At 41.4% G+C, this 26268-nt stretch overlaps 1 protein-coding gene across 3 annotated transcripts in view; it reads right to left on the minus strand.

Annotated features, from left to right (window-relative positions):
- Positions 1-26268, minus strand: part of Tsp (Thrombospondin) — a 346683-nt gene that overhangs the window by 26191 nt on the left and 294224 nt on the right. For all 3 annotated transcript variants that reach the window (XM_070093496.1, XM_070093495.1, XM_070093493.1), the window contains 4 exons: positions 19729-19884; positions 7094-7314; positions 2817-3038; positions 1866-2018 (listed from right to left, as the gene is read on the minus strand). In XM_070093496.1, the coding sequence (XP_069949597.1) occupies positions 1866-2018; positions 2817-3038; positions 7094-7314; positions 19729-19884 (752 nt within the window). The remainder of the gene's footprint in view (positions 1-1865; positions 2019-2816; positions 3039-7093; positions 7315-19728; positions 19885-26268) is intronic.

Consider the following 26268-nt stretch of genomic DNA (forward strand, 5'->3'; position numbering starts at 1 on the left):
AGCAACTGGCTCCTGGAGTTCAATCCCACCAAGTGCAAAGTCATGAGGATTGGGGAAGGGCAAAGAAGACCGCAGATGGAGTACAGTCTAGGGGGTCAGAGACTACAAACATCACTCAAGGAAAAAGATCTTGGGGTGAGTATAACACCAGGCACATCTCCTGAAGCGCACATCAACCAAATAACTGCTGCAGCATATGGGCGCCTGGCAAACCTCAGAACAGCATTCCGACATCTTAATAAGGAATCGTTCAGGACCCTGTACACCGTGTACGTTAGGCCCATATTGGAGTATGCGGCACCAGTTTGGAACCCACACCTAGCCAAGCATGTAAAGAAACTAGAGAAAGTGCAAAGGTTTGCAACAAGACTAGTCCCAGAGCTAAGAGGTATGTCCTATGAGGAGAGGTTAAGGGAAATCAACCTGACGACACTGGAGGACAGGAGAGATAGGGAAGACATGATAACGACTTACAAAATACTGAGAGGAATTGACAAGGTGGACAAAGACAGGATGTTCCAGAGACTGGACACAGTAACAAGGGGACACAGTTGGAAGTTGAAGACACAGATGAATCAAAGGGATGTTAGGAAGTATTTCTTCAGCCACAGAGTAGTCAGGAAGTGGAATAGTTTGGGAAGCGATGTAGTGGAGTCAGGATCCATACATAGCTTTAAGCAGAGGTACGATAAAGCTCATGGTTCAGGGAGAGTGACCTAGTAGCGACCAGTGAAGAGGCGGGGCCAGGAGCTTGGACTCGACCCCTGCAACCTCAACTAGGTGAGTACAACTAGGTGAGTACACACACACACACACACAGAGTGACCTAGTAGCGATCAGTGAAGAGGAGCTCGGACTCGACCCCCGCAACCTCAACTAGGTGAGTACACACACACACACACACACACACACACACACACACACACACACACACACACACACATGATAGACTCAGAAGTGCCTGTTTGCAGACGATGTGAAGTTAATGAGGAGAATGCAGTCGGAGGAGGACCAGGCAGGACTACAAAGAGATCTGGACAGGCTGCAGGCCTAGTCTAGCAACTGGCTCCTAGAGTTCAACCCCGATCGGGAGAGGTCAAAGAAAACTGCAGACAAAATACAGCTTAGGAGCCAAAGACTACAAACTTCACTCAAGGAAAAGGATCTTAGGGTGAGTATAATACCGAACATATCTCCTGAGGCTCACGTCAAACAAATAACTTCTGCAGTATATGGCCGACTAGCAAAGCTAGGAATAGCTTTCCGACATCTCAGTAAGGAGTCGTTCAGGACTCTGTACACCGTGTACGTGAGGCCTGTATTATGGTATGCAGCACCAGTTTGGAACCCACACCTGGGAAAGCACATCAAGAAATTAGAGAAAGTGCAAAGGTTTGCAACGAGACTAGTCCTGGAGCTAAGGGGCATATCCTACGAGGAGATGCTAAAGGAAATTGACCTTACGATACTGGGGGATTGGAGGGACAGGGGAGGACATGATAACAACATATGAAATACTGAGAGGAATCGACAAGATGGACAAAGATAAGATGTTCCAGAATGGGACACAGCAACAAGGGGTCACAATTGGAAGTTGAAGACACAGATGAGTCACAGATGTGTTAGGAAGTATTTCTTCAGTCACGGAGTTGTCAGACAGTGGAATAATCTGTTAAGTGAGGAGGTGGAGACAAGATGCATACACAGCTTTAAGATGAGATATGATAAAGCTCACAGAGCAGGGAGTGAGTGACCCAGTAGCGACCAGTGAAGAGGCAGTGCCAGGAGCTATAACTTGGCACCTGCAACCACAATTATGTGAGTACACACACACACACACACACACACACGTACGTTACACTCACCTTACACACAAAGCTGTTGAGACCGAAGGGCTTGACACAGTCAGCGTTAGTATCACACTGCTTGCCGTCTGGACACAGGCCGGGGCGATTGTGGCAGCCCAGTGACTGGTTACCCACGAAGCCAGCCATGCATTCACCACAGTAGTAGGAACCCTGTGGAAAGTGGTATGCTGGTACAATAGTGCGCTGGTAAGATGAGTCAGTGGTACAGTTTTGTAATTTTACAAGTAGGAATATTTATGGTGTAAAACTAGATGTTCCAGAGTAGTAATGAAGTTAACTCAGTTTAGATACCACACTCTAGTATTTAATACTGTGAACTTAAACTTATTTGTCAAGTTGAATGAAAATAACTTTACGTTATTTTGACGTTTAATGCAATTTCACTTTCTGTCTTAATAACTCATTACACAGTTTACGTAAGATTGAAAACATCTTCCACATTTACTCCAGTCATTATAGTTAATGAGCAAAACAACTTATGAGTAAATTATATTATTATAAAATATCTGAGTCTTCATGAAGCTCACACACTAGAGTCTTACTGGGAAGCTTATTTCTCTTTAGCCATTGCTTAAGAGGCTCGTAAATTCACCGTCTTCTAACAACATGTTCATTTTTTCCACTATAATCTACCTTGTCCATAATTACTATCACATTTGCTTTGTTCCGTAAGGTGACGTCCTGGATCTTTCCTTAATTCATGGTATAACTTAAGAAATCTTTCATGACAACTGTTGTTGTTGCGGTCTGAGCTCTGACCTCTACAACAGTTGTCATCAAACCAAATAATAAAAAATGTCACTGTAGGGTTATATACCTAAGTGTATATATATCAGAATATACTTCCTAGTGTATATATATATATGATGAATTTACTTTAATTCCAATTTTAGGGATTAATTTACACTTTGAAGAAACTATCGTTTTGGTACCGCGCGTTGCACTAACCTCAGTATTGATACACTTGGAGTACTGGACACAACCTCCATTGTTGCCATCATCACACTCGTTGATATCGAAGCATCGCTGACGGTTCTGTCGGGCGAACTGAAGACCTATACCCTGTAGGCCTGGAGACCCAGTGAATCCGGGAGGACAGGAGTCACATCTGAAGCCGGGCGACATGTTGATGCACCTTACACGAGGGTCACAAGGCATGGCCAGGGTACACTGAAGCAGCAACAGTGTGAAATCATTAAGTCCAGGTATGTTAACACAGACAGATTGCGGGTATAAGACACATACCCACAATCAAGATATTTCATGAAGGAAACGTTTTGCCACCAGTGCCGAAACATCTTCAAAGTTTTGATCGAGCATGTGTTTCATTCCCACGGAATCCTTAGTGTTTATAAAGGAATACATAGTGTTTAGTAATACAAATGAATACTTTCTAATTAATATCGTTATCTTATTATTATCATCATGTAATCCCTGTCGGGTCTTATATTTCGCGCCCATGCCACTACTGCACACAAAATGAGGGCCATAGGCATTACAGGGAATGTAGGCAGATGGATTTTCGGTTTCCTAACACACAGAACACAAAAAGCAGTAGTAAACAGAGCAAAATCCAGCACCAGCGAGGTAAGAAGCTCAGTTCCCCAAGGCACTGTCTTGACACCTCTGCTGTTTCTTATCCTCACAGCAGACAAATAAAACCACCCATCATTGTTTTGTATCATCATTTGCAGATGACACTAAAATAAGCATGAAAGTCACTTCAGTGAGAGACACTGAGAAATTACAGGGAGATAAAAGGAGTGTTTTCCAGTGGGCAGTGAAGAACAACATGACGTTCAATGGTGATAAGTTCCAGCTGCTTAGGTATGGAAAGAATAAAAAACTCGAAAGAAACACTGCATACAAAACTCAAGAGGATCGTCAAATAGAACGAAAGGAACACGTGAAAGACTTGGGAATAATTATGTCACTTGACCTTTCAATCAAAGACCACAATAAGACAAAGGTCACGACAGCCAGGAAAGCTATATCAATGGTAAGGTAAGGTCTGTGTGCCTTTGATGAGTTCCGAGGGTTTTTCTACACCAGGAGCCCGGCCATGGGCCAGGCTAGTCTGGTGCTTGCCTTGTCAACTAGTCTGTTGCTATCGGTAGCCCGCTGACCCACGGATCCATCACAGCCTGGTTGATCTGGCACCTGGTGAAGATAATTGCCCAGTTTCCTCTTCAAGATTTCTGCACTTGTCCAAACGACATTTATATCTTATGGTAAGATATTGAATAGTCTGGGACCACGAATGTTAATACAGTGTTCCCTTATTGTGACCACCGCACCCCTTCTGTTCACTGGTTTTATTTTGCACTTCCTCCCATATCACTCACTCCAGTATGTTATTAAGGCAGTGCACAGATTTGGGACAAGGCCCTCAAGTACTTTCCAGATATATGTTATCATGTATCTCTCTCTCTCTCTCCTCCGCTCCAGTGACTACATATCTAAGACTTTTTGGCGTTCCCAGTAATTTAAATACTTTATTGGCTCTATGCAGGCTGTCAACGATCTCTGTATCTGTTCCATCTCTGGTATATCTCCTGTCCTGAACGATACTGTTCCAGCTCTGATATATCTTCTGCCCTAAACGATACTGTTCAGGCTCTGATATATCTCCTGCCCTGAACGATACTGTTCCAGCTCTGATATATCTCCTGCCCTGAACGATACTGTTCTAGCTCTGATATATATCCTGCCCTAAACGATACTGTTCCGGCTCTGATATATCTCCTGCCCTGAACGATACTGTTCCAGCTCTGATATATCTCCTGCCCTAAACGATACTGTTCCAGCTCTGATATATCTCCTGCCCTGAACGATACTGTTCCAGCTCTGATATATCTCCTGCCCTGAACGATACTGTTCCGGCTCTGATATATCTCCTGCCCTGAACGATACTGTTCCAGCTCTGATATATCTCCTGCCCTGAACGATACTGTTCTAGCTCTGATATATATCCTGCCCTAAACGATACTGTTCCGGCTCTGATATATCTCCTGCCCTGAACGATACTGTTCCAGCTCTGATATATCTCCTGCCCTGAACGATACTGTTCCGGCTCTGATATATCTCCTGCCCTAAACGATACTGTTCCAGCTCTGATATATCTCCTGCCCTGAACGATACTGTTCCAGCTCTGATATATCTCCTGCCCTAAACGATACTGTTCCAGCTCTGATATATCTCCTGCCCTAAACGATACTGTTCCGGCTCTGATATATCTCCTGCCCTAAACGATACTGTTCCAGCTCTGATATATCTCCTGCCCTGAACGATACTGTTCCAGCTCTGATATATCTCCTGCCCTAAACGATACTGTTCCGGCTCTGATATATCTCCTGCCCTGAACGATACTGTTCCAGCTCTGATATATCTTCTGCTGTTCCAGCTCTGATATATCTCCTGCCCTGAACGATACTGTTCCGGCTCTGATATATCTCCTGCCCTGAACGATACTGTTCCGGCTCTGATATATCTCCTGCCCTGAACGATACTGTTCCAGCTCTGATATATCTTCTGCTGTTCCAGCTCTGATATATCTCCTGCCCTGAACGATACTGTTCCGGCTCTGATATATCTCCTGCCCTGAACGATACTGTTCCAGCACTGATATATCTCCTGCCCTGAACGATACTGTTCCAGCTCTGATATATCTCCTGACCTGAACGATACTGTTCCAGCTCTGATATATCTCCTGCCCTGAACGATACTGTTCCAGCTCTAACATATCTCCTGCCCTGAACGATACTGTTCCAGCTCTGATATATATCCTGCCCTGAACCAGGCCGTGAACACTAAGCAATATTCCGAATAAGAGAGTACAAGTGTCACCATTGGCATTATCTCCCTTGTTTTGATACTTGTTATTATCAACCCCATCATCCTCTTGGCTGTAGTGATGTTGGTCTTATTATATATTTTGAAAGAAAGGTCAGCTGACATAATTATTCCCAAGTCATGCTCCTTTCTTTCTATTTGACGATTCTCTTGTATTTTGTATCAGTGTTCCTTTTGAGTTCTTCATTCTTTCCATACCTAAGCAGCTGGAACTTATCGCCACTGAGCGTCATGTTCTCCACTGTCCACTGGAAAAGCTTGCTTATATATGCAGTTTTTCAGTGTCTTCTACGAAGTGACTTTCATACTTATTTTAGTGTCATCTTCAAATGAGATACAAAATTGTGATGGATGTTTTCATCCGTATCTGCTCTGAGGATAAGAAACAGCAGAGATACCAGGACAGTGCCTTGGGGAACTGAGCTTTTTACTTCGCTGGTGCTGGATTTTGAAATCCAAGTTGGTGTAATAGGTTAGTTTAAGTTACGTAAAATGTCAAAGAGAGAATCTACATCCAAGAGATCAATGAGAGCATGTTAGGATGGTTTAGATGTCAGAAGAGGATCCTGTGTGCACTTTGATTGGCCGGACAATCTATTAAGATATGTTGAACAATGTGAAATAACACTCCTCACAGACTGGTGTCGGTTCTCCCTCCATGTGATATCCATGAGTCACATGTGTCCAGTACATAATAAGCAAGAGAGTGTGGTCCCAAGCCCAACAACTGTGGGAAGATAGCCAGAAATGTAAACGAGGTTTGACAGAAAATTTGTTGTGGTCCAGTGTGGACCAACGTTGTTGCCAGCGGTTGCAGTGGTGAGAGTACTTAAAAACAGTCCAAGTATGGAATACCCTATGTGATATCTGGAGGTCTAGAAATGTTTACCGAGCAGCTGAGTCTGTATTATCATTGCCCTGAATATCGGCATGTCCAGGGAGCCAGCAAGATACGACTTCTTTGTGCTTAATAAAAATACGACATAGCCAAAGCCGTAAATGAAAAACGATGGGACGAGGGAATTCGAATTTCTGGAGAGACCGTAACTCACCTTAGAAGTCCAAAACAACTACAAATTACGAGACGGATATAGTCGCATTGTGAATGATAACTGTGAGAACTGCATATAAATCCGCTGTGAAAATACTAGCCGACTCTAATAAATGATCTCTGATGATTCATTCAGAAAAGACATAACCGACACCATCGGAGGATTTAGAAGTATCAGTGTATGCTGCTGTAGTTTGAGAGCGAGATTGATAGTGATCAAGAAGTTAACATGAAGTTGTAGAAAGCAAGTGAACTTATAATAATAATAATAATAATAATAATAATAATAATAATAATATTTAGCTGGTGCTAAAATTCTCACCTCATTGATGTCTTCACAGATGGAGCCATTGCCGGTGAGTCCTGCAGGACAAGGGCCGCAGCGGAAGTAGGGATCAGTGTTGGTGTTGGAGCACTGGACACCAGGGAAGCAAGGGTTGGGATCACAAGCGTTGATGTGGCTGCAGGTGCGTCCGTCACCGGTCTGTCCGGCGGGACACCGGCCGCAGCGGTATCCGTCAGGCATGTCGTAGCAATGCACGCCTACAGGAGGGATTCGGAGTGTGTGTTGGGGACAGCTTTTCTTAAACCAAGGGATTTTTCTTATGAAGGCCAGAAGAAATGAGAATATAGTCAGAGTATGCCAGAGAGAGGGCCTGAGAGTTCACTCTAAGGAGTAGTGACAGTAATAGAAGTGAATTAGAAAGCAGTATGGGGTTAGCATCATGGTATGGATTAGAAGAAAAACGTTGGCATTGTATCTGTCAACTGACACGTGGGTGTTACACAGGAAAGGTCAAGAAAAAACTAAATGTTTTAGCAGTAATATTCGACGGCATTTTAAAATATAATCTACGTACAGGACAGTTATAAAACATCATACTGTTTATGTAATCACCCAGGGAATGTGAATACATATATAACAAAACTAAAGGGTCTAAATTCCAGCAGTAGTTCCGAACCTTGGGTTTAGACCTATAATCAGGGTCACAGTGGCCCTAAGTAGGGTTGTGAAGGTTTATAAGGAAGAATAATGCTGAAAATCAAACGAATGAATTTCTCCTTACCCCTCATACCAGCGGAAAATTAAATAATATTATTCATTTTTCAATGAGCGGAGTTTTGAACAAGAATTTCATTATTTTCTCGTTCTCTCCATTAAAAGACATTATAAACACACGAGCGAGTACGATGATTCCGGGACTGTCCAAGATTGTATCTCGACCGAATTATGATTGCTTTCATAAATCTTCTTTCCCTCAAAGAATTGGATGGGTAGGTATAATGTGTCAGGAAACAGGACAAGTGTTTCCTGACGCGGGTCTTAGTCACATGTTGACCTACAGCTGGAGCTTTTGATCATCTGACCGAGGACTTCCACTGGCTTACCGGTCCACCTCTTTAAAACTCGTGGTTATGACTATAATCATTAGGAATTAGTATTAGTATTTCTAAAGAATGTAGAATCCTACTTTGGAAATTTTTTACATAATTTCCTAAATGCAGAACAGATAAATGAATAATATAATAGTCTAATAAAATATGATGCTGATTTGATTCTTTCGAGAAATTTCGAGTAGGGGGGGATAGAACAGCGGAGTGACGCGGCAGAGGAGACGCCATATTGAATTTAATGTGTGAACACTGGACTGAATTTTGAAATGTAATCAAGCGTTCTCGAAGGTCAATTGGTGTTTATCTGCCTCAATCCGTAATTTAGAAATTGCTGACACGTTCCTGCTGAAGAATTGGGATAAATAGTGTAGAAAACCCTTACAATTCTACAACAAGGACGGAAAAATAGACGACTTCAATGAATCCTTCCCAACAACACACCTTAGCTAAGTGATGCTTACCCATAATGTACAGTAGTTTTTGCGTTGGCCATCGTAAATCCAATCTGCTAGGGTAGTGTTAGGGTGTGTTCCCTCAGTATTAAGTGTCTTTCAGTAATTAATACCATTTTCTTTTGTGTACCAAGCAAGCCTAGTCATATACAGTCCACATTATTTTATAATTTACCCTTATTAGTATTAATGTTTGATATTATAATTATTAATTTAATGTCAGGTCTAGCTTTTTGTGAGAGTGATAGGGAGTGGGCATCGAGGGAGCGACAGTTCAGCGACTTGCTGTGACTTAAGTCCCGCTTACCTCACCCAAATTACTTGCAGGTAATAATTCAGGTAATGCCTTGTATGCCTCCTGCAGGTAATTTGCTGACATAATAAGAATAATTCACAATATCTACAATATAAACAATATTTGATTACAACTTTAAGTTAAAGAGTATATATTTCAGGAGTAAAAATCTTGATTTATAAAAGAACATACAATTTTAATTATGTTTTGATGATTAATGTTAGTTAGTGTCTTGGTTAAGGTTGGTTAATGGGGTTTAAAGCCTATCGACTACACTAGGATCATTAAGACACCTTTTTCACCTCCAAACAATAATTTAAACCCTAAAATAAGGATTAAAATCAACTCTCAGCATATATACGCTGAGATATACACCTCCCCGTGTATATATCCTGGGAGCATCTTTCAATATTTTCATTTGATCGAAATGTTTATAGAAAAAAAATATGAGATTTCTTATGACAAAAAATATTCTATAATAATAATAATACAAAATATATATGCTACTTCTACGTACATCTAGTTTATACTACACATGCAGTTGTATATGTACAGCTGGGAAAATAATTCTTGGACAGAAATAAAATCTGGCAGCTCAGACGTAGTAAACAGAGTAGTAACGACGGTTTTTATCAATGAATCAGTATACTTTATAACGACGATGGTGACTGGTTGACACAATTAATTTACCGGTACGTTTTGTGTATCTAAAAGTTGATGTATGAATGCAGATATATTTAAGATTATAAAACCATAAAAATTGTTAGGTAAGACACATATGCAATAGTTAGGTATCTTTATTATGAAACGTTTCGCCTACACAGTAGGCTTCTTCAGTCAAGTACAGAAAAGTTGATAGAAGCAGAAGATACTTGAAGACGATGTAATCAGTCCATCACCCTTAAAGTTTTGAGGTGGTCAGTCCCTCAGTCTGGAGAAGAGCATTGTTCCATAGTATGAAACAATATGTTTCATACAAATATCTGAGTAAGAAATGATGAATTTGAATAAGTTATGTAATGTTATGTAATATTAAGATCATCATTCCTTATATAATTAAAATTAATTTTCACTGTTCATCATATACACTGACGTGCTAATTCATTCGTGAAAAGTCTTTACTTCTCTGTTTACTACGTCTGAGTTGCCAGATATTATTTCTGCCCAGGAGAGAGTGTCCAGAAACTTTTTTCCACAACTGTACATGTATATTAATACACACACGCATTTTTTTCATCTTATCTCTTAATAGTTCTTGTTCTCATCGTGTTAAATTTCCACAGGGAAGTGGGCGAGAATTCTTCCTCCATAAGTCGTGCCCGTTATAAAAGGCGACTAAAATGGTGGTTGCAAAGGGCTGGTAGCCCCTTCTCCTGTACAAATTATTAAAGGACAAAGGAGAATTTTTTAAGGTGGTTTGAATGCATAGGTGTAATACGGATGTAAAAAAACAATTGACTGTGAATGTTATGAATGAAAAGAAGCTGGATATCCTAGTTCTAAGCGAAGCAAAGTTAAAGGGGGGTAGAAGAATTTCGGTGGGATGTGCAAATGGGATTAAAAAAAAAAAAAAACTATACCACGGGCGGGGATAGAACCTGCAATCAGAAAGTCTCAAAACTCCAGACCGTCGCGTTAAGTTAAATGGGATTAGATCAAGTGTATCTGAGAGAATTAGGGCTAAGGAAGGAGGGACGGTAAAATTAAATGATCCAGAGGGAAATATACGGATATAAATTCAAGAATTATGTGGATTAAAACAAGGATGGGATGAAAGGAGTGATGTACAGTGACTGAGCTCTGAAGAAAGATTGGGGATGTTGAGGTTTGAGGCGTCATCTGAAGTGTGATGTCGGCGTTCTGACAAGACAGTCATTGAGTGGCAGTGAGAGTTTTCTTTTATGTCGAGTCACCCTACCTTGATGGGAGAAGGCCGGGGTGTTAAAAAATACTAAAATAAAAATAAATTATAATTAATGGTGCCGATGAGCATAGCATAACCCCCACTTTATTTACATTTGCCTAAAGGGTTCACTTATTTTAGGTAAGATCACCAAAATAAGTTGCCTTTCAGTGTGTAAATTCCAGGATATATACCTTGAGAGGTGTATTTCTCTCAGCAAGTCGTGTTTGTGTGTGTGTAAATCATTAGATATATACCTTGAGGGGTGTATTTCTCTCAACAAGTCGCCTTTGTGTGTAAATGACAGGATATATACCTTGAGAGGTATATTTCTATCAGCGTATATAGGATGAGAGCTTAATCCCTTTTTAAGGGGTTAGAGAATTCTTGTCTGGTGGTGAAAAGCTTATTGTACCGCCTTAATGACCCTGGTGGAGTTGATGGGTTTTAAACCTCTTTCATCGTGTTTTGAAGGCATATATATCCCAGAGTTATTATTCACTAGTTTGGTAAAACCGGCTTAAATTTTTATAGTTTGTGTATGAAGGTACAGTATTGAACAGTAATGAAATAATATTATTATTTGATTGTGTCTTTCCAATCATTTTTTATTTTTCATTAAGTATCAAAATTTAACAACGGATTCAAAGTGTTCATTTAAAAATATTTTATTTAAGAAATTCCCATATAACATAAATATAATTATTCCAGTTAATTATTCCTTATACTACTACAAATACCAAGCACTTAATGGGGATTTTTTTTTATGATATATAGCGCAGGATGAGTGGATCCAGGTAGTCTGGATAGCACTCGGTGCTGCCTGCTTGACGACTACACTCAATTTACAAATTACCCCACTAGTTATAGCATAGTGAGAATTTTGACAACACGTGAGTCAGAGATGAAGTCAGTTCTTAAGAGTGCTATCCAGACTGAAAAGTTTAAGGGTGGGTAGGTAGGTTCCTTGATGCTGCAGAAGGGATCTTGAGCCATGGAATTTGGGCCACACTGTCCTACCTCGAATCTAACCTTAGTGTTTTTTCCATTCCCGTTGAATAGTAATAAAAAACAGAAAAATAGTAATAATTAAACAAAGTTAGGAGCTGTTTGTCGTATTTGTAGACTCTGAAAATGTACATGACAGGGTGAAGAGGAAAGTAATGTGGGAGATGCTGTCGATGCATGGGATAAGTAGTAGGCTACAGAAAGTAGAGTCTTCAAGCAGATATTCACGTTAAGAATTAAGTATACAGGAGAGAGATTATTTCTCAGTAAAAGTAGACCTTAAACAGTTGTGATGCCACCGTGTTTAATATAGTTATAGATGGGGTTATAAAAAAAAATGGAGTACATGACTGATGGGAAGACGCGTGAGATTAAATGATAATTAACCGAATACAAAGAGGGAAATGTCAGGCAGGTTATATACTCATGACAGTTCTTTACAGAGATCGACAAGAAAAGTTGCTAAAGTTGATGGAAAAAATTAGGAGGGTATGTAAAAAAAGGTAACTAAAGGTGAACACAGAAGAGTAAAGTGATGAGTTACAGTGATGAGTTACAAAGTCTATGCAACGAAAGACTGAAGGAAGCATGGAGAAAGTGAATATATTCAGATATCTAGAAGTTAACATGTTAAGAGATTGGGCTATGAAAGAAGTGGTGAACTATAGAATAGACAATGGGGGAAAAGATGAGTGGTGTGCCGAGGTATCTGTTGCAAGAAGTTTTAGTATGTACCAGACTATAGTGGTACCAACATGGGTTTAAACGTTACAATGAGAAGGTTGAAGAAAGTGGATATATCATTCTTGAGACAATGTGTGGTGTGAATATTATGCAGGGAATTTGGAGCACAGAAATTAGAAAATGATGTGGGATTACCAAGAGTATTATGCACAGTGCTGAATAATGGGTGTTAAGATGGTTTCTGACATCTAAAGATAGAATACAATGAACAACAGGGTGGTGTATAACTGTAGTGGAAGGGTAGGGGTCGTGCCAGAAACGGGTGGAGCGAAGGGGCAAATAAGTAAATAAGGTTTTAAGTGATAGAAGATTCAACACCCAACAGATTTACGTAAACATGTTGGATCGTACTGAGTAGAGACAGTTTTCATGGCTTGAGGTGCGGTTAGCATGTTATGAAGGGATTCGGGAAAACCGATTGGTCAGACTTGAGTCCTGGAGGTGACAACTCTCTGAAGGAGGGGTGGGGGATGCGGCAGTTAAGAAGGTCTTTTGAACTGTGATGTCTGAGCATTTGTAGAAAGACAGCTATTGACTGAATAATAATGAAAATAAACAGAATACTAGACTATCTGTCTTTTAGGGGTATAAGAATATACTATGAAGCTTTAGGGGTTGCGAGATGAGACAGTAGAGTCACAGTTGGTGCCGCTGATACAACTAAGTCACAACAGTGCTGGTTGGAAAATCATCCTGGTATAAAGCTTCAGGCACAGTGGCACAGCACTCGGCCTGATATATTCCAGCATCACAGTTCCAGCCGCTGTCTAGTATCCTGTTTATTCATCATTCACAGTCGGTCATTACGACTTATATATATATATATATATAAATATATGTTCAGTCTTAGTGTTTAATAATTATGAATAATTTCATGGGTAGGGAAGTGGAAGTAGCGGTAGGCAATGTTTGGTTCAAACAATAGCGGGTTTGTAAAGGTGTTTGACATGTTGTACTTCCTCTCCACGATGATCACGTGGGCTGCAACAAGCAAGGAGAGCAGAGAGATAATGAGGTAAGAACAGCTTGTGTCTAACTGCTGCTCTATATCTGCATACCTTCAAAATTTGACCTATCACAGAAGGTTTAGCTTGTGTTAATGTATATGATTCACACTGACAAACCATGCCTCTATGAACAAAAAAAATTGCTAATTATGTGTTATTATATATTGATTTCTACGTCTTTATTACTACAGTTGCGCTACATTAAGCAACTAGGCTACTTAGTAACTATCAATAACAAAGCCGTTTAAATGAAGCTTAGTGTATATTTCATACTTTGTGAATGTTTAACTATGTTATTAATGTCAAATAAATACCAAAATCCACTGAAAAATACCATGAATGAAATTTAAATTCGAATGTGTTAATGTCTAATTACTTGATCATAAGGGAAGAAAGACTATGTCTTCTCATAACACTGCTATAACTAGTATAAAAAAAATTATTATGATTATTATGGTTATTCAAAGAAAAATCTTAATTCATTTAGATTATTTAGTGTTGTGTAATTAGTATACTAGTAGCAGGGATTGGGTTAGGTATTATTGTTTAAGGGCAACTGACTCTCAGTGTTGTAAAGGCCTCTCTCTCCTCCATGATTCTGGCCTTTAAGAATGATTCCTACTTTAGTTAAATGGTTAAGTCTAGTACACCATGAGTGTTTGATGTAAAAGTGAAGCTTGTTTCTACAGTGTTTTGATGCAAATTTATTTAGTTACAATTAAATGTCAGATAAATGAAAACAGTAAAAAAGCGCTTAAAACGAAGCTGTGTGTGTGTGTGTGTGTGTGTGTGTGTGTGTACTCACCTATTTGTGGTTGCAGGGGTCGAGTCATAGCTCCTGGCCCCGCCTCTTCACTGATTGCTACTAGGTCCTCTCTCTCCCTGGTCCATAAGCTTTATCATACCTCGCTTTAAAACTATGTATGGTTCACTTTCTAGGCTATTCCACTTCCTAACTACTCTATGACTGAAGAAATACTTCCTAACATCCCTTTGATTCATCTGAGTCTTCAGCTTCCAATTGTGACCTCTTCTTTCTGTGTCCTTTCTCTGGAACATCCTGTCTCTGTCCACCTTGTCTATTCCGCGCAGTATTTTATATGTCGTTATCATGTCTCCACTGACCCTCCTGTCCTCCAGTGTCGTCAGGCCGATTTCCCTCAACCTTTCTTCGTAGGACAATCCCCTTAGCTCTGGGACTAGTCTTGTTGCAAACCTTTGCACTTTCTCTAATTTCTTGACTTCCTTGACCAGGTGTGGATTCCAGACTGGTGCTGCATACTCTAGTATGGGCCTGACGTAAATGGTATACAGAGTCTTGAACTATTCCTTACTGAGGTATCGGAACGCTATCAGTAGGTTTGCCAGACGCCCGTATGCTGCAGCAGTTATCTGATTGATGTACGCCTCAGGAGATATGCTCGGTGTTATACTCACCCCCAGATCTTTTTCCTTGAGTGAGGTTTGCAGTCTTTGGCCATCTCGACTATATTGTGTCTACAGTCTTCTTTGCCCTTCCCCAATCTTCATGACTTTGCATTTGGCAGGGTTAAACTCAAGGAGCCAGTTGCTGGACCAGGATTGTAGCCTGTCCAGGTCTCTTTGTAGTCCTGCCTGATCCTCGTCCGATTTGATTTTTCTCATTAACTTCACATCATCTGCAAACAAGGACACTTCTGAGTCTATCCCTTCCGTTATGTCATTCACATACCAAAAACAGCACAAGTCCTAGGACTGACCCCTGTGGAATCCCGCTTGTCACAGGCGCCCAATCTGACACCTCGTCACGTACAATGACTCGTTGTTGCCTCCCTGTTAAGTATTCTCTGATCCATTGCAGTGCCTTTCCTGTTATGTGTGCCTGATCCTCTAGCTTTTGCCGTAACCTCTTGTGAGGAACTGTGTCGAAGGCCTTGCAGTCCAAAAAAATGCAGTCGATCCACCCCTCTCTCTCTTGTCTTACTTCTGTCACCTTGTCATAAAACTCCAGTAGGTTTGTGACACAGGATTTTCCTTCCCTGAAACCGTGCTGGTTGTCAATTATACACTTGTTTCTTTCCAGGTGCTCCACCACTCTCCTCCTGATGACCTCTCCATGACTTTGCATACTATACACGTTAGTGATACAGGTCTGTAGTTTAATGCCTCATGTCTGTCTCCCTTTTTAAAAACTGGGACTACATTTGTCATCTTCCATACCTCAGGGAGTTGCCCAGTTTCAATGGATGTGTTGAAGATCTTTGTTAATGGCACACACAGCATCTCTGCTCCCTCTCTAAGGACCCACGGAGAGATGTTGCCTGGTCCCACCGCCTTTGAGGTGTCAAGTTCACATAGCAGCTTCTTCACCTCCTCCTTGGTTATGTGTACCTCATCCAGCACTTGTTGGTGTACCCCCCTGTTCTGATTTCCTGGAGACCTACTGGTTTCCACTGTAAATACTTCTTTATATCTCGTGTTGAGCTCCTGACATACCTCTCGGTCGTTTCTTGTGAACTCCCCATCGCCCTTCCTCAGTCTGATTACCTGGTCCTTGACTGTTGTTTTCCTCCTGATGTGGCTATACAACAGCTTCGGGTCAGTCTTGACTTTCGTTGCTATGTCATTTTCATATTGTCGCTGAGCCTCCCTTTTTATCTGTGCATATTCGTTTCTGGTTCTTCGGCTAATCTCTTTATTTTCCTGAGTTCTCTGTCTTCTGTACCTTTTCCATTCTCTAGTACACCTAGTTTTTGCCTCCCTACACCTTTGGGTGAACCAAGGACTCATTCTGTTCTTCCCATTATTTCTGTTTTCCTTGGGAACAAACCTCTCCTCTGCCTCCTTGCATTTTGTTGTCACATAGTCCATCATTCCTTGTACTGGTTTTCCTGTCAGTTCCCTCTTCCACTGGATGTCTTGCAGGAAGTTCCTCATGCCTGAGTAGTTCCCCCTTGTGTAGTTTGTTTTTTCCCATCCTGTTCCTGCTACTCTCTCCACTTGAAGCTCAAGTATGTAGTCAAAGCACAGAACCACATGATCACTAGCTCCTAGGAGCCTTTCATACATGATATCCTCGATGTCCGAACTACTCAAGGTGAATAGAAGGTCCAATCTTGCTGGATCATCCTCACCTCTCTCTCTGGTAGTGTCTCTAACATGTTGATGCATGAGGTTTTCCAGTACCACATCCATCATCTTGGCTCTCCATGTTTTGGGACCCCCATGGGGCTCCAGGTTTTTCCCAGTCAATCTCCTTGTGATTGAAATCACCCATAACTAGTAACTTTGCTCCCCCCATGTGTGCTCTTCTGGCCACCTCGGCTAGTGTGTCGACGATTGCTCTGTTGCTCTCATCGTATTCTTCTCTTGGCCTCCTGCAGTTCTGTGGTGGGTTGTACATTACTGCAATTATCACTTTGTCCCTCAGACTGGATTGTTCCTACTAAGTAGTCTCTTTCGCCCGTGCCATCCATTCCTTCCATTATCTCAAAACCCCAGTGGTTTTTAATGAGCAGTGCAACTCCTCCTCCCCCTCTCCTCCCTCTGTCTTTCCTGAGGATTTGATATCCGGGTGGAAAGATTGCATCTGTTATCATTTTGGTGAGTTTTGTTTCTGTGAGTGCTATTATGTCTGGGGATGTCTCCTTGATTCTTTCTTGCCACTCCTCACATTTATTTGTTATTCCATCTGCATTTGTATACCACACCTTCAACTTCTTTTCTAAAACTGTGGTCTGGGGGGTATATTGGGGTTGGGGAAGTGAGAAACCTGATAAGGAACTATGGGTGGTTGCTGTGGGGGTGGAGTTTGTAATGCATTGGGTGGGGGCATTGGATATGGCATGGGTGTTTTGGTTTAGAATGGTTGATTGCACTGGGGTTGACCTGGTTGGGGGGATTCTATAGGAAGTTGTGAGGGAGGCTGTATTTGATCTTCTTCCTGGGTCTGGGATCTCCTGTCTGTCTCCTCCATCCCCTCTCTTTCCTCCTTTCGCCTTTGTACCATCTCTCTCAGTTTCTGCCTTTCTTCTTGTGTTCTGTCGTGGTCGAGATACACCTTCCTGTATGCCAGCATGTCCCTTAATCTTGCTTTCTCCTGCAGGATCCTGGTCCGAGTCGATTCTGCCTTGAAAGTCACTTTCACTGGCCGGGTTTTTCTTGCAAATCCCCTTATTCTCCGAAAATTTTCCAGCTGGGTCATGTCATCTTCTCCTATTGCTTTCATGATGCTTTCAATTGCTTTTTTTTTTCCTTTGTTTTCTTGCTTCATATGTTTCCCCTTCAACTTCCTGGAGCCCATACACAAAGACTGACCTCTCCCTTTCATTCTCCCACTGTGTATCCTTGTGTATCCACTCATTCAATTTAATTTTCTCCATTGCAGCTTTCCTTTCTTCAGTTTCACTATTTATTATACTTGGGCTCAGTGGCCTGTCATTTTCCCTTCTCGGCTTTCCCTGGGCTCTGCTGTGGTCTGTTAGGGCCTCCACATATAGCTTAGCTCTTTCATTTACTACTGTCCCCTCTGATGGAGCTTCTACGTGTAGTTTTGCTCCTTCTATCCCTACAGTCCCCTTATTTGTGACTGAGGTAGCAGTCTCTGATGTCATTCCCAAAATGTTCTTTAGTTCTTTAGGCTGTTCCAGATTTTTCAGTTCCACTTCTAATCTCTGTATCCTAGCCTCTGCTGCTATGACTTGCATCTCCCACTTCTTGCTTTCCATATCTATCCTCTCTTCCATTCTCATGCTAAGTTCTTCTAGCTTCTTTTCCCATTCATGTTCCCTTTTTGTGAGCTCTGCTGCCCAATCTTCCTTTGCAGATTCATCCTCCTGTCCCTTGGTTTTCCTTCCTACTCTCTGGCAACCCATTTTTTTTATTTTGATTGCCTCAGAATGGAAAACTTATGTAATTATGTGTGTTAGGTTAGTAATGTGTTTGTCTGAGTGTGGGGGGGAGGTAGAGGAGGAACTCTGGACAGTGGCTATATGGGAGAGGGGTGGGGAGGGGGATTTAGGGGGGAATATGGGGAGTGAGGAGGGAGAAGCAAGGGGGAGAATGGGAGAGAGGGAGAGGGGGGAAAGAGGGAGATGTGGGGAGGAGGAGGGTGATTGAGAGAGGGGGGGATCAGGGGAAGGAGTGATAGGTTGGTGGGGAAGGGGGGAGTGTATGTGTGTGTGTGTGTGTGTGTGTGTGTGTGTGTGTGTGTGTGTGGAATTGTGTGGAATTACGTGTGGGTTTATTAAGTGTCTGAAAAGTAGGTGGAATTGTGCGTTGGAGTGTTATGTGGAGTCTCAGTGGTCCCATACCTGACCACAACCTTTTGTGGCCTGACCCCCACCCTCCTGTGACTTGACCCACACCTACTTACAATGGTGCTTTTACTACCACCTTGGCTTATAGTAACTTGTTCCATAGATTACCAATTGCTATTCCTTATTGAGTACTTGAGTGTCTATTCTTTATCGTGCTAGGAGAGTTGGACCGTTCACACTCAGCTTGGCAGTTAATTGGAACCCGGAACCCACACCCAAACAACCACGCATAGGTGATTACAGTACTTGCAGTGCAGCTGTAGCAGCCTGTAGATTGTCCAGCTCGATGTGACGTCCTGGCATAGATCCACCTCAGTTTCTTCTCGTTATATAATGTACACTATTCACTGTATTTCTTTCACTGGTCACACGATTGTTTCACTTTATTATCTTTCTTGGGTGACACGTGACAACATCGCCTGAGCCCTGCCTGCTCTGGATGCGCCACCACGCTTTACTTTCTAGATCTGTCTAGATCACTTACAAAATTGTGGCTCTCCCCACACTTATGTGGCTCAGGCAGATTGTAAATCGCTTCAAGAAATTGTTCACTACTCTAACACACTTAGCACCCCTTGCTTATATTCGCGGAGTACGGAAGGTGTGACTCGCGCACGCGGTGTCCCTACTGTGTGTGTGTGTGTGTGTGTGTGTGTGTGTGTGTGTGTGTGTATGTGTGTGTGTGTGTGAAGTTTACCTTGTATACTGACCTGATTACAGACGTGATACACTTAGTTAAAGCAAAGCTTCAGTTGAATACTTTAAATATTTGCAAGCAATGAAGCTTTAGGTGACTTTTTAAAGATATTATTGTAGCAGTACTATGAATAAGACTGAGCAGAAGAGAGTTACTCACCTCTGGCACATGGACGGTCAGCACATGTGATGCCTGGCTTGCAGTTGCGTCCGTCTCCCAGGAAGTTCCTTGGACAGGCTCCACAGCGGGCTCCTTCTGGACCCCGGCTACAGTCGACACCAGGGAAGCACGGGTTTGGCGAGCAGGGGTCGTTGTCTGTGCCCACGCACCTCGTTAGTACCATATACTACACTTGATGCCAACTCAACACCGCACCCTCTACTCCTCTTCATCATAATGCTAAGTATTGTACTCAACAACCACACCAGTAATATGACACTATGCCAAGACAATAAGTGGTTGCTAACATGCATTTTCCCTATTTTACTGTTGGCAACGTTTCCATGTCCCTATCGTTGTATACTACATCTAATAAAAAGTATCATGCTTTGATTTTGAAGTATATAATACAAACCTAAGTGAAACAGATGGAACATTCCTATGTAACGTATCTAATCTTAAAGAGACAGGACATCCGTTGTTATTGGTTTTATTAAATTTTTAATAAGGTGGCATCTTTAAGAGAGTTCTATGGCTATCAAGTCACCTATACATTATGTAGTATACCACATATGCAGGGATATACGTACTCTCAGGACATGTATGCATAATAAGAGGATACACACGTATGGAGTATTCCTACGTCTGCAGGAATTAATACACCTTAGAGTCATATCTGAAGTTAATTTTCGTTATTGTTAAAACAAAATGAATCATGAAGTAGATAATTAATAAATCCATATTAACATCTTAGGCCCAATGCAAGTTAAATTTAAGCAAGTTACCCCAGTTTTTTTATGGAAACTTCATTTTCTTTTATTTATTGTTTTTTTTTAACAAAATTTTAGACCGTTGAAGACAAGTTTAGGAGAGGAAACAAGGGTGCGCGGTGGTGACAATCCTCACAAAACTGTTTAATAACGAGAGTAGTTTCACTTTATAGAACAATATAGCTATAAGTCCTCTTCCGAGAAACAAAACATAACTGAAGTAGCCATGAATAACATTGGGATGTACAGATGCAGTAAAAAATACTAAACTAAAAAAAATAGGCATTAACGTGTATGTGAGGCTAATAATTGGAAGACGTTTCGTTGTAATTACAGGAAACAACGAGTAAATACAAAATAGCTATATAAAGAAGAGAGATAACGTAGTAACAGCAATAGTACACCATCTACCATTTCCAGCTTTGTCTTGGAGGACGGAGGTGGTCTACAAACTTTGTCCATCTTACGGTATATCTAAGCGAGCATTTAGCACAGCGGTACCTTATTGGATGAATCTTATTGTGGCTAGCTGGCCCAGTGGCTAACGCGTAGGTCTGGAGGTTGATGACTTTCTGTTCGCGGGTTCTAACCCCGCCCGTGAAATGGTTTGTACCTGAGACATGTTTGTCTAGTGAAACACTGTGTGACATTCCTAAGAGCTATCCCAAGATCCTTGAGAGTCAGACCCCTGACCTATGAAGACGTGACTTCTGCCACACACTGCTTGAGAAGCCTCATTATCCCAGGTTCTCTACACATATGCTGCTATGTATGATAATTCTATGTAACTGTATTTGTGTATAGCTGAATAAACTTACTTACTCATATTTGACTAACCACCCCATCCTTACTTATGCTGATATATCCTCTTTCATTCGTATATTAACTCACATTTGCTATACCATTAATGATTAAACAAAAGTTATGTTAGCAAGTAAGTGCAGGTTTATTGTTTATCTTCTTATGCAGCTCAATTTATAAAAACTCGGAACACTATAAATTTTCAAAAGCGGGTTTAACACTTTTGTAATATTGAACTATAAATAATATAGCGTCTATACGTCTATGCGTTATTTGTATAGGCCAACAATGCACAATATAATACCTGTTTTAGGGATTAAAGTATCCTGGATATTATGAGGTGGCTTACTGCCTTAATGACCCTCGTGTACTTGATAAACCTTAATGACCCTCGTGTACTTGATAAACCTTAATGACCCTCGTGTACTTGATAAACCTTTAATGTAACAAACTATAAAACTTAGGAGACAATTTTTGCATCTGTTCAGGTCTGCGATATTCACAGGAATAGCCATGACCACTTAATGAAGTGGAATGATGCTAAACTTATCACTGAGGAAGAGGATTTAAATGAACACTGTTGTTTAGAAGCTGCAGTCGTGTCTTAATATCGTTGTGCACAACACAGGGATCTGTAATATCTCCACTTTTTAGGCCATTCAGGACATAGGTATCATTGTGTGTGCCCAGCCTACTGTAAACTGATCTTCGCACTGCTATGTATTTCCTTGTCTGTAGTGAAGTGTTAAAATCCCTGGTGAGTGAAACACTTCCATAATAAAGTTAATTACTATTACATAAATGTCTCTTTTATACATTGGTTGGTATTGTATACCTTGTAACACTGGACGACATATAGAGGATGACAATATTAATCCACTATAAGAAGCCACCTTGATGATTATGATTTGGTTAATGAGCCTCAATATGGATTCACGCCGTCACGTTCTAGCCCGACAAATTTACCGACTTCTTCAGTAAAGGGGCTGAAACAGTAGACCATGATAAATAATGTGATGTTAAACAAAGCACGTATAGGTGGGGTTTGAACCTATGGCGAGTGAGTCGTAAAACTCCAGACCACTCGGCCAGCTGGCTACAATAAGAGTTTTGCGACTCACTCGCCATGCGTTCTAACCCCACCCGTACCGTGGTTTGTTTGCAGTCGCGTTATTACGATTTCGTAAGTCATGATGTTAATTTGGTTTTCATGAAAGCTGCTGGTAAAATCTGACGCATAAGACGTGTAAAGAACGTGAATGTACATGATTCTCGAGGAAAAGGTTTTATAATGAGTAAGTCACGTGCAGCAGACACATGACCGTTATTGGTGAGGCGATTCACCAATAGCTTTTTCAATCGTGTTACAGAGAATGAACATTGGAGACGGTGGAAGAAATGGGGATAAATTCTTTACACACGCCTGCTGAATGTTCAAGCTCCAACCATTCAAAACCTCCACACTGTCCCTCAAACCCTTCCTATGAGGACCCCTATCCCTTTTTCCTTCCAACTAAGATTTATACACACTTACCTGAAGAGTACCTGGAGAAAGTTCCGGGGGTCAACGCCCCCGCGGCCCAGTCTGTGACCAGGCCTAATGGTGGATCAGGGCCTGATCAGTCCAACGTACGAACCACAGCCCGGCTGGTCAGGTACTGACTTTAGGTGCTTGTCCAGTGCCTGCTTGAAGACAGCCAGGGGTCTATTGTTAATCCCCCTTATGTATGCTGGGAGGCAGTTGAACAGTCTTGGGCCCCTGACACTTATTGTGTTGTCTCTTATCGTGCTAGTGACACCCCTGCTTTTCATTGGGAAGATGTTGCACAGTCTGCCGAGTGTTTTGCTTTCGTAGGGAGTGATGTTTGTGTGCAAGTTTGGCACTAGTCCCTCTAGTATTTTCCTGGTATATATAATCATGTATCTCTCCCTCCTGCGTTCTAGGGAGTACAGGTTTAGGAACTTCAAGAGTTCCCAGTAACTTAGGTGGTTTATCGCAGTTATGCGCGCCGTGAAGGTTCTCTGTACATTTTCCAGGTCAGCAATTTCACCTGCCTTGTAAGGTGCAGTTTGTGTGCAGCAATATTTCAGCCTAGACAGAACAAGCGACCTGAAGAGTGTCATCATAGGCTTGGCATTCCTGGTTTTGAAGGTTCTCATTATCCATCCTGTCATTTTTCTAGCAGATGTGATTGATACAATGTTATGGTCCATGAAGGTGAGATCCTCTAACATAATCACCCCAGGTCTTTTCGCTCTATTGTGTGGTCGGAATTTGTTTTATACTCTGATGAAATTTTAATTACCTCACGCTTTCCATATCGGAGTAATTGGAATTTCTCATCACTGAACTTCATATTGTTTTCTGCAGCCCATTTAAAGATTTGGTTGATGTCCGCCTGGAGTCTTGCAGTGTCTTCATTAGAGGATACTCGTGCAAATTCGGGTGTCATCTGCAAAGGGAGACACTGCGCTGTGGCTTATATCCCTGTCTATGTCCGAAATGAAGATGAGGAACAAGTTGGGGGCGAGTTTACCTGGAGTTTACCTGGAGAGAGTTCCGGGGGTCAACGCCCCCGCGGCCCGGTCTGTGACCAGGCCTCCTGGTGGATCAGAGCCTGATCAACCAGGCTGTTGCTGCTGGCTGCACGCAAACCAACGTACGAGCCACAGCCCGGCTGATCAGGAACTGACTTTAGGTGCTTGTCCAGTGCCAGCTTGAAGACTGCCAGGGGTCTGTTGGTAATCCCCCTTATGTGTGCTGGGAGGCAGTTGAACAGTCTCGGGCCCCTGACACTTATTGTACGGTCTCTTAACGTGCTAGTGACACCCCTGCTTTTCATTGGGGGGATGGTGCATCGTCTGTACTGTGCCTTGTGGAACAGAGCTTTCACCGTAGCTGCCTCAGACTTTATTCTGTTGACTACTACTCTTAGTGTTCTATTTGCGCTATTACACATGGTCACACTTTCCAAAGGCTTTTACAAAATCTGTGTATATTACATCTACATTCTATTTGTCTTCTAGAGCAACCAGGACCTTGTCGTAGTGGTCCAGTAGTTGGGACAGATAGGAGCAACGTGGTCTAAACCCATGTTGCCCTGAGTTGTGTAACTGATGGGTATCTAGATGGGTGGTGATCTTACTTCTTAGAACCCTTTCAAAGACAATTGGTTATACTATTCTTCCTTAACCTCTATATGCCCAAACTTTTTCAACAACCACTCCACTGTCCTCATAATCTCACAACGACATCTAATTTCCAGGCTCCGATTTTTTTTTTTTTTTTTTTGCATAATATTTACACCACACATTGCTCTTAAACATGACATCACTGCCTCCAGCCTCCCCTCGCAATGTTTCATTAAAGCCCATACCTCATACCCACATGAAGTGATGGTACCACTGTACTCTAGTACATTCCTCGTTTTTCTTTTTTCCAATACTCAGTATTCTTCCTACTACCTATCCTTTTCCTTGGTCAATACTGTGATTCACCTCAATTTCCATAGATCCTTCTGCTGACACGTCGGCTTCCAAATATCGTCCCTATCTAATATCCAGTTTTTTATTACATATACTTACAATTTTTTGTTACTCTCATGACCTTGCTCTTTTCTATGTTCAGTTTCCTGTTTTTTCACACATTCTTCCGAACTCATTCGCTACACACTGCCAATTCTGTATAAAATTTCCCAAAAGAACTGTGCCAGCGGTAAAGTGTAACTGTTACAACTAACACTGCTATTCACATTAATTATATTTTGATTCCGCACCTCTTACAACCCCATCTAAGTATATATGGCGAGGGGACATTGATGGTCATAGACTTGTTTAATAAATTTGGATGCAACCAAAATGTGAGGCTACCCTATTCTCTGAATGTTTACTGTCAGAACACCGTCACTGTGCTTGTATTCTATTCTGTATGATACTGTAGTTACACTGTGGGAACGCCCAGTGTTTGCTTACCTTATTATGTATGACAGTTAAACTGTGGAAACATCCGCAGTGTGCGGTTACCCTCACGGCATAAGTTAAACAACAGCTTTGGGCTCACAATCTGAAGAAGCCTCATAAAATTTCAGAATTTGTTTTTCATTTGCTTATGCTTAATTGAATCCAATTCTGAAGCCATACCTGACACACTACTTACAAGACTCAAATATCTAGCCTTTTCTCATGTTGAAGCAATACTACGACACTACTTACAAGATTCATTTAGCCTTTTCTCATGTTGAAGCAATACTACGACTATCTTTAAGTTTAATAGTAGCAAACTGCTCAGAAAGATTATCTTCATGATTAAAGATAATTAAAACTGAGCTGCAACTAACTGATATAAGACAAGGTGTTTGCACCTAGTAGTATAACACATACAGAAAGTGATACACTACCCATCTTATCTTTTGACGACATCGTTCATGAGTTTTCGTATAAGAAAAATAAAGAAAATGTAAACTGATTGAGTCTTATGTCTTAACAATGTTATTCATGTTACAGTTCGTGAATTATGTTTTATTTTCTGGCAATTGCAAATTTACAACAGTACTTTACTCCTACGAATTACATTCAGTCACTGGGAACGAATTACATTCAGTCACTGGGAACGAATTACATTCAGTCACTGGGAACGAATTACATTCAGTCACTGGGAACGAATTACATTCAGTCACTGGGAACGAATTACATTCAGTCACTGGGAACGAATTACACTCAGTCACTGGGAACGAATTACATTCAGTCACTGGGAACGAATTACACTATTATTTTCTTACTGATAAATATATTCAAACTGAATAATTAAAAGCAATTTCTTTAAGTTGCAATGGAGTAACCCAGGTAGCCCTACACGGGGTTCTTACAATGCATCTTGCAAAGTTCATTCGTTACACAGCTTTATTCTGCTAAAACTTGTCAAATAGGCCATCTATAGCTTCCCATAGCTAAGGGCTTCACCATCTCTAAA

The sequence above is a fragment of the Cherax quadricarinatus genome, chromosome 43 (genome assembly GCF_038502225.1).
Source record: "Cherax quadricarinatus isolate ZL_2023a chromosome 43, ASM3850222v1, whole genome shotgun sequence".
Classification (NCBI taxonomy): Eukaryota; Metazoa; Arthropoda; class Malacostraca; order Decapoda; family Parastacidae; genus Cherax; species Cherax quadricarinatus.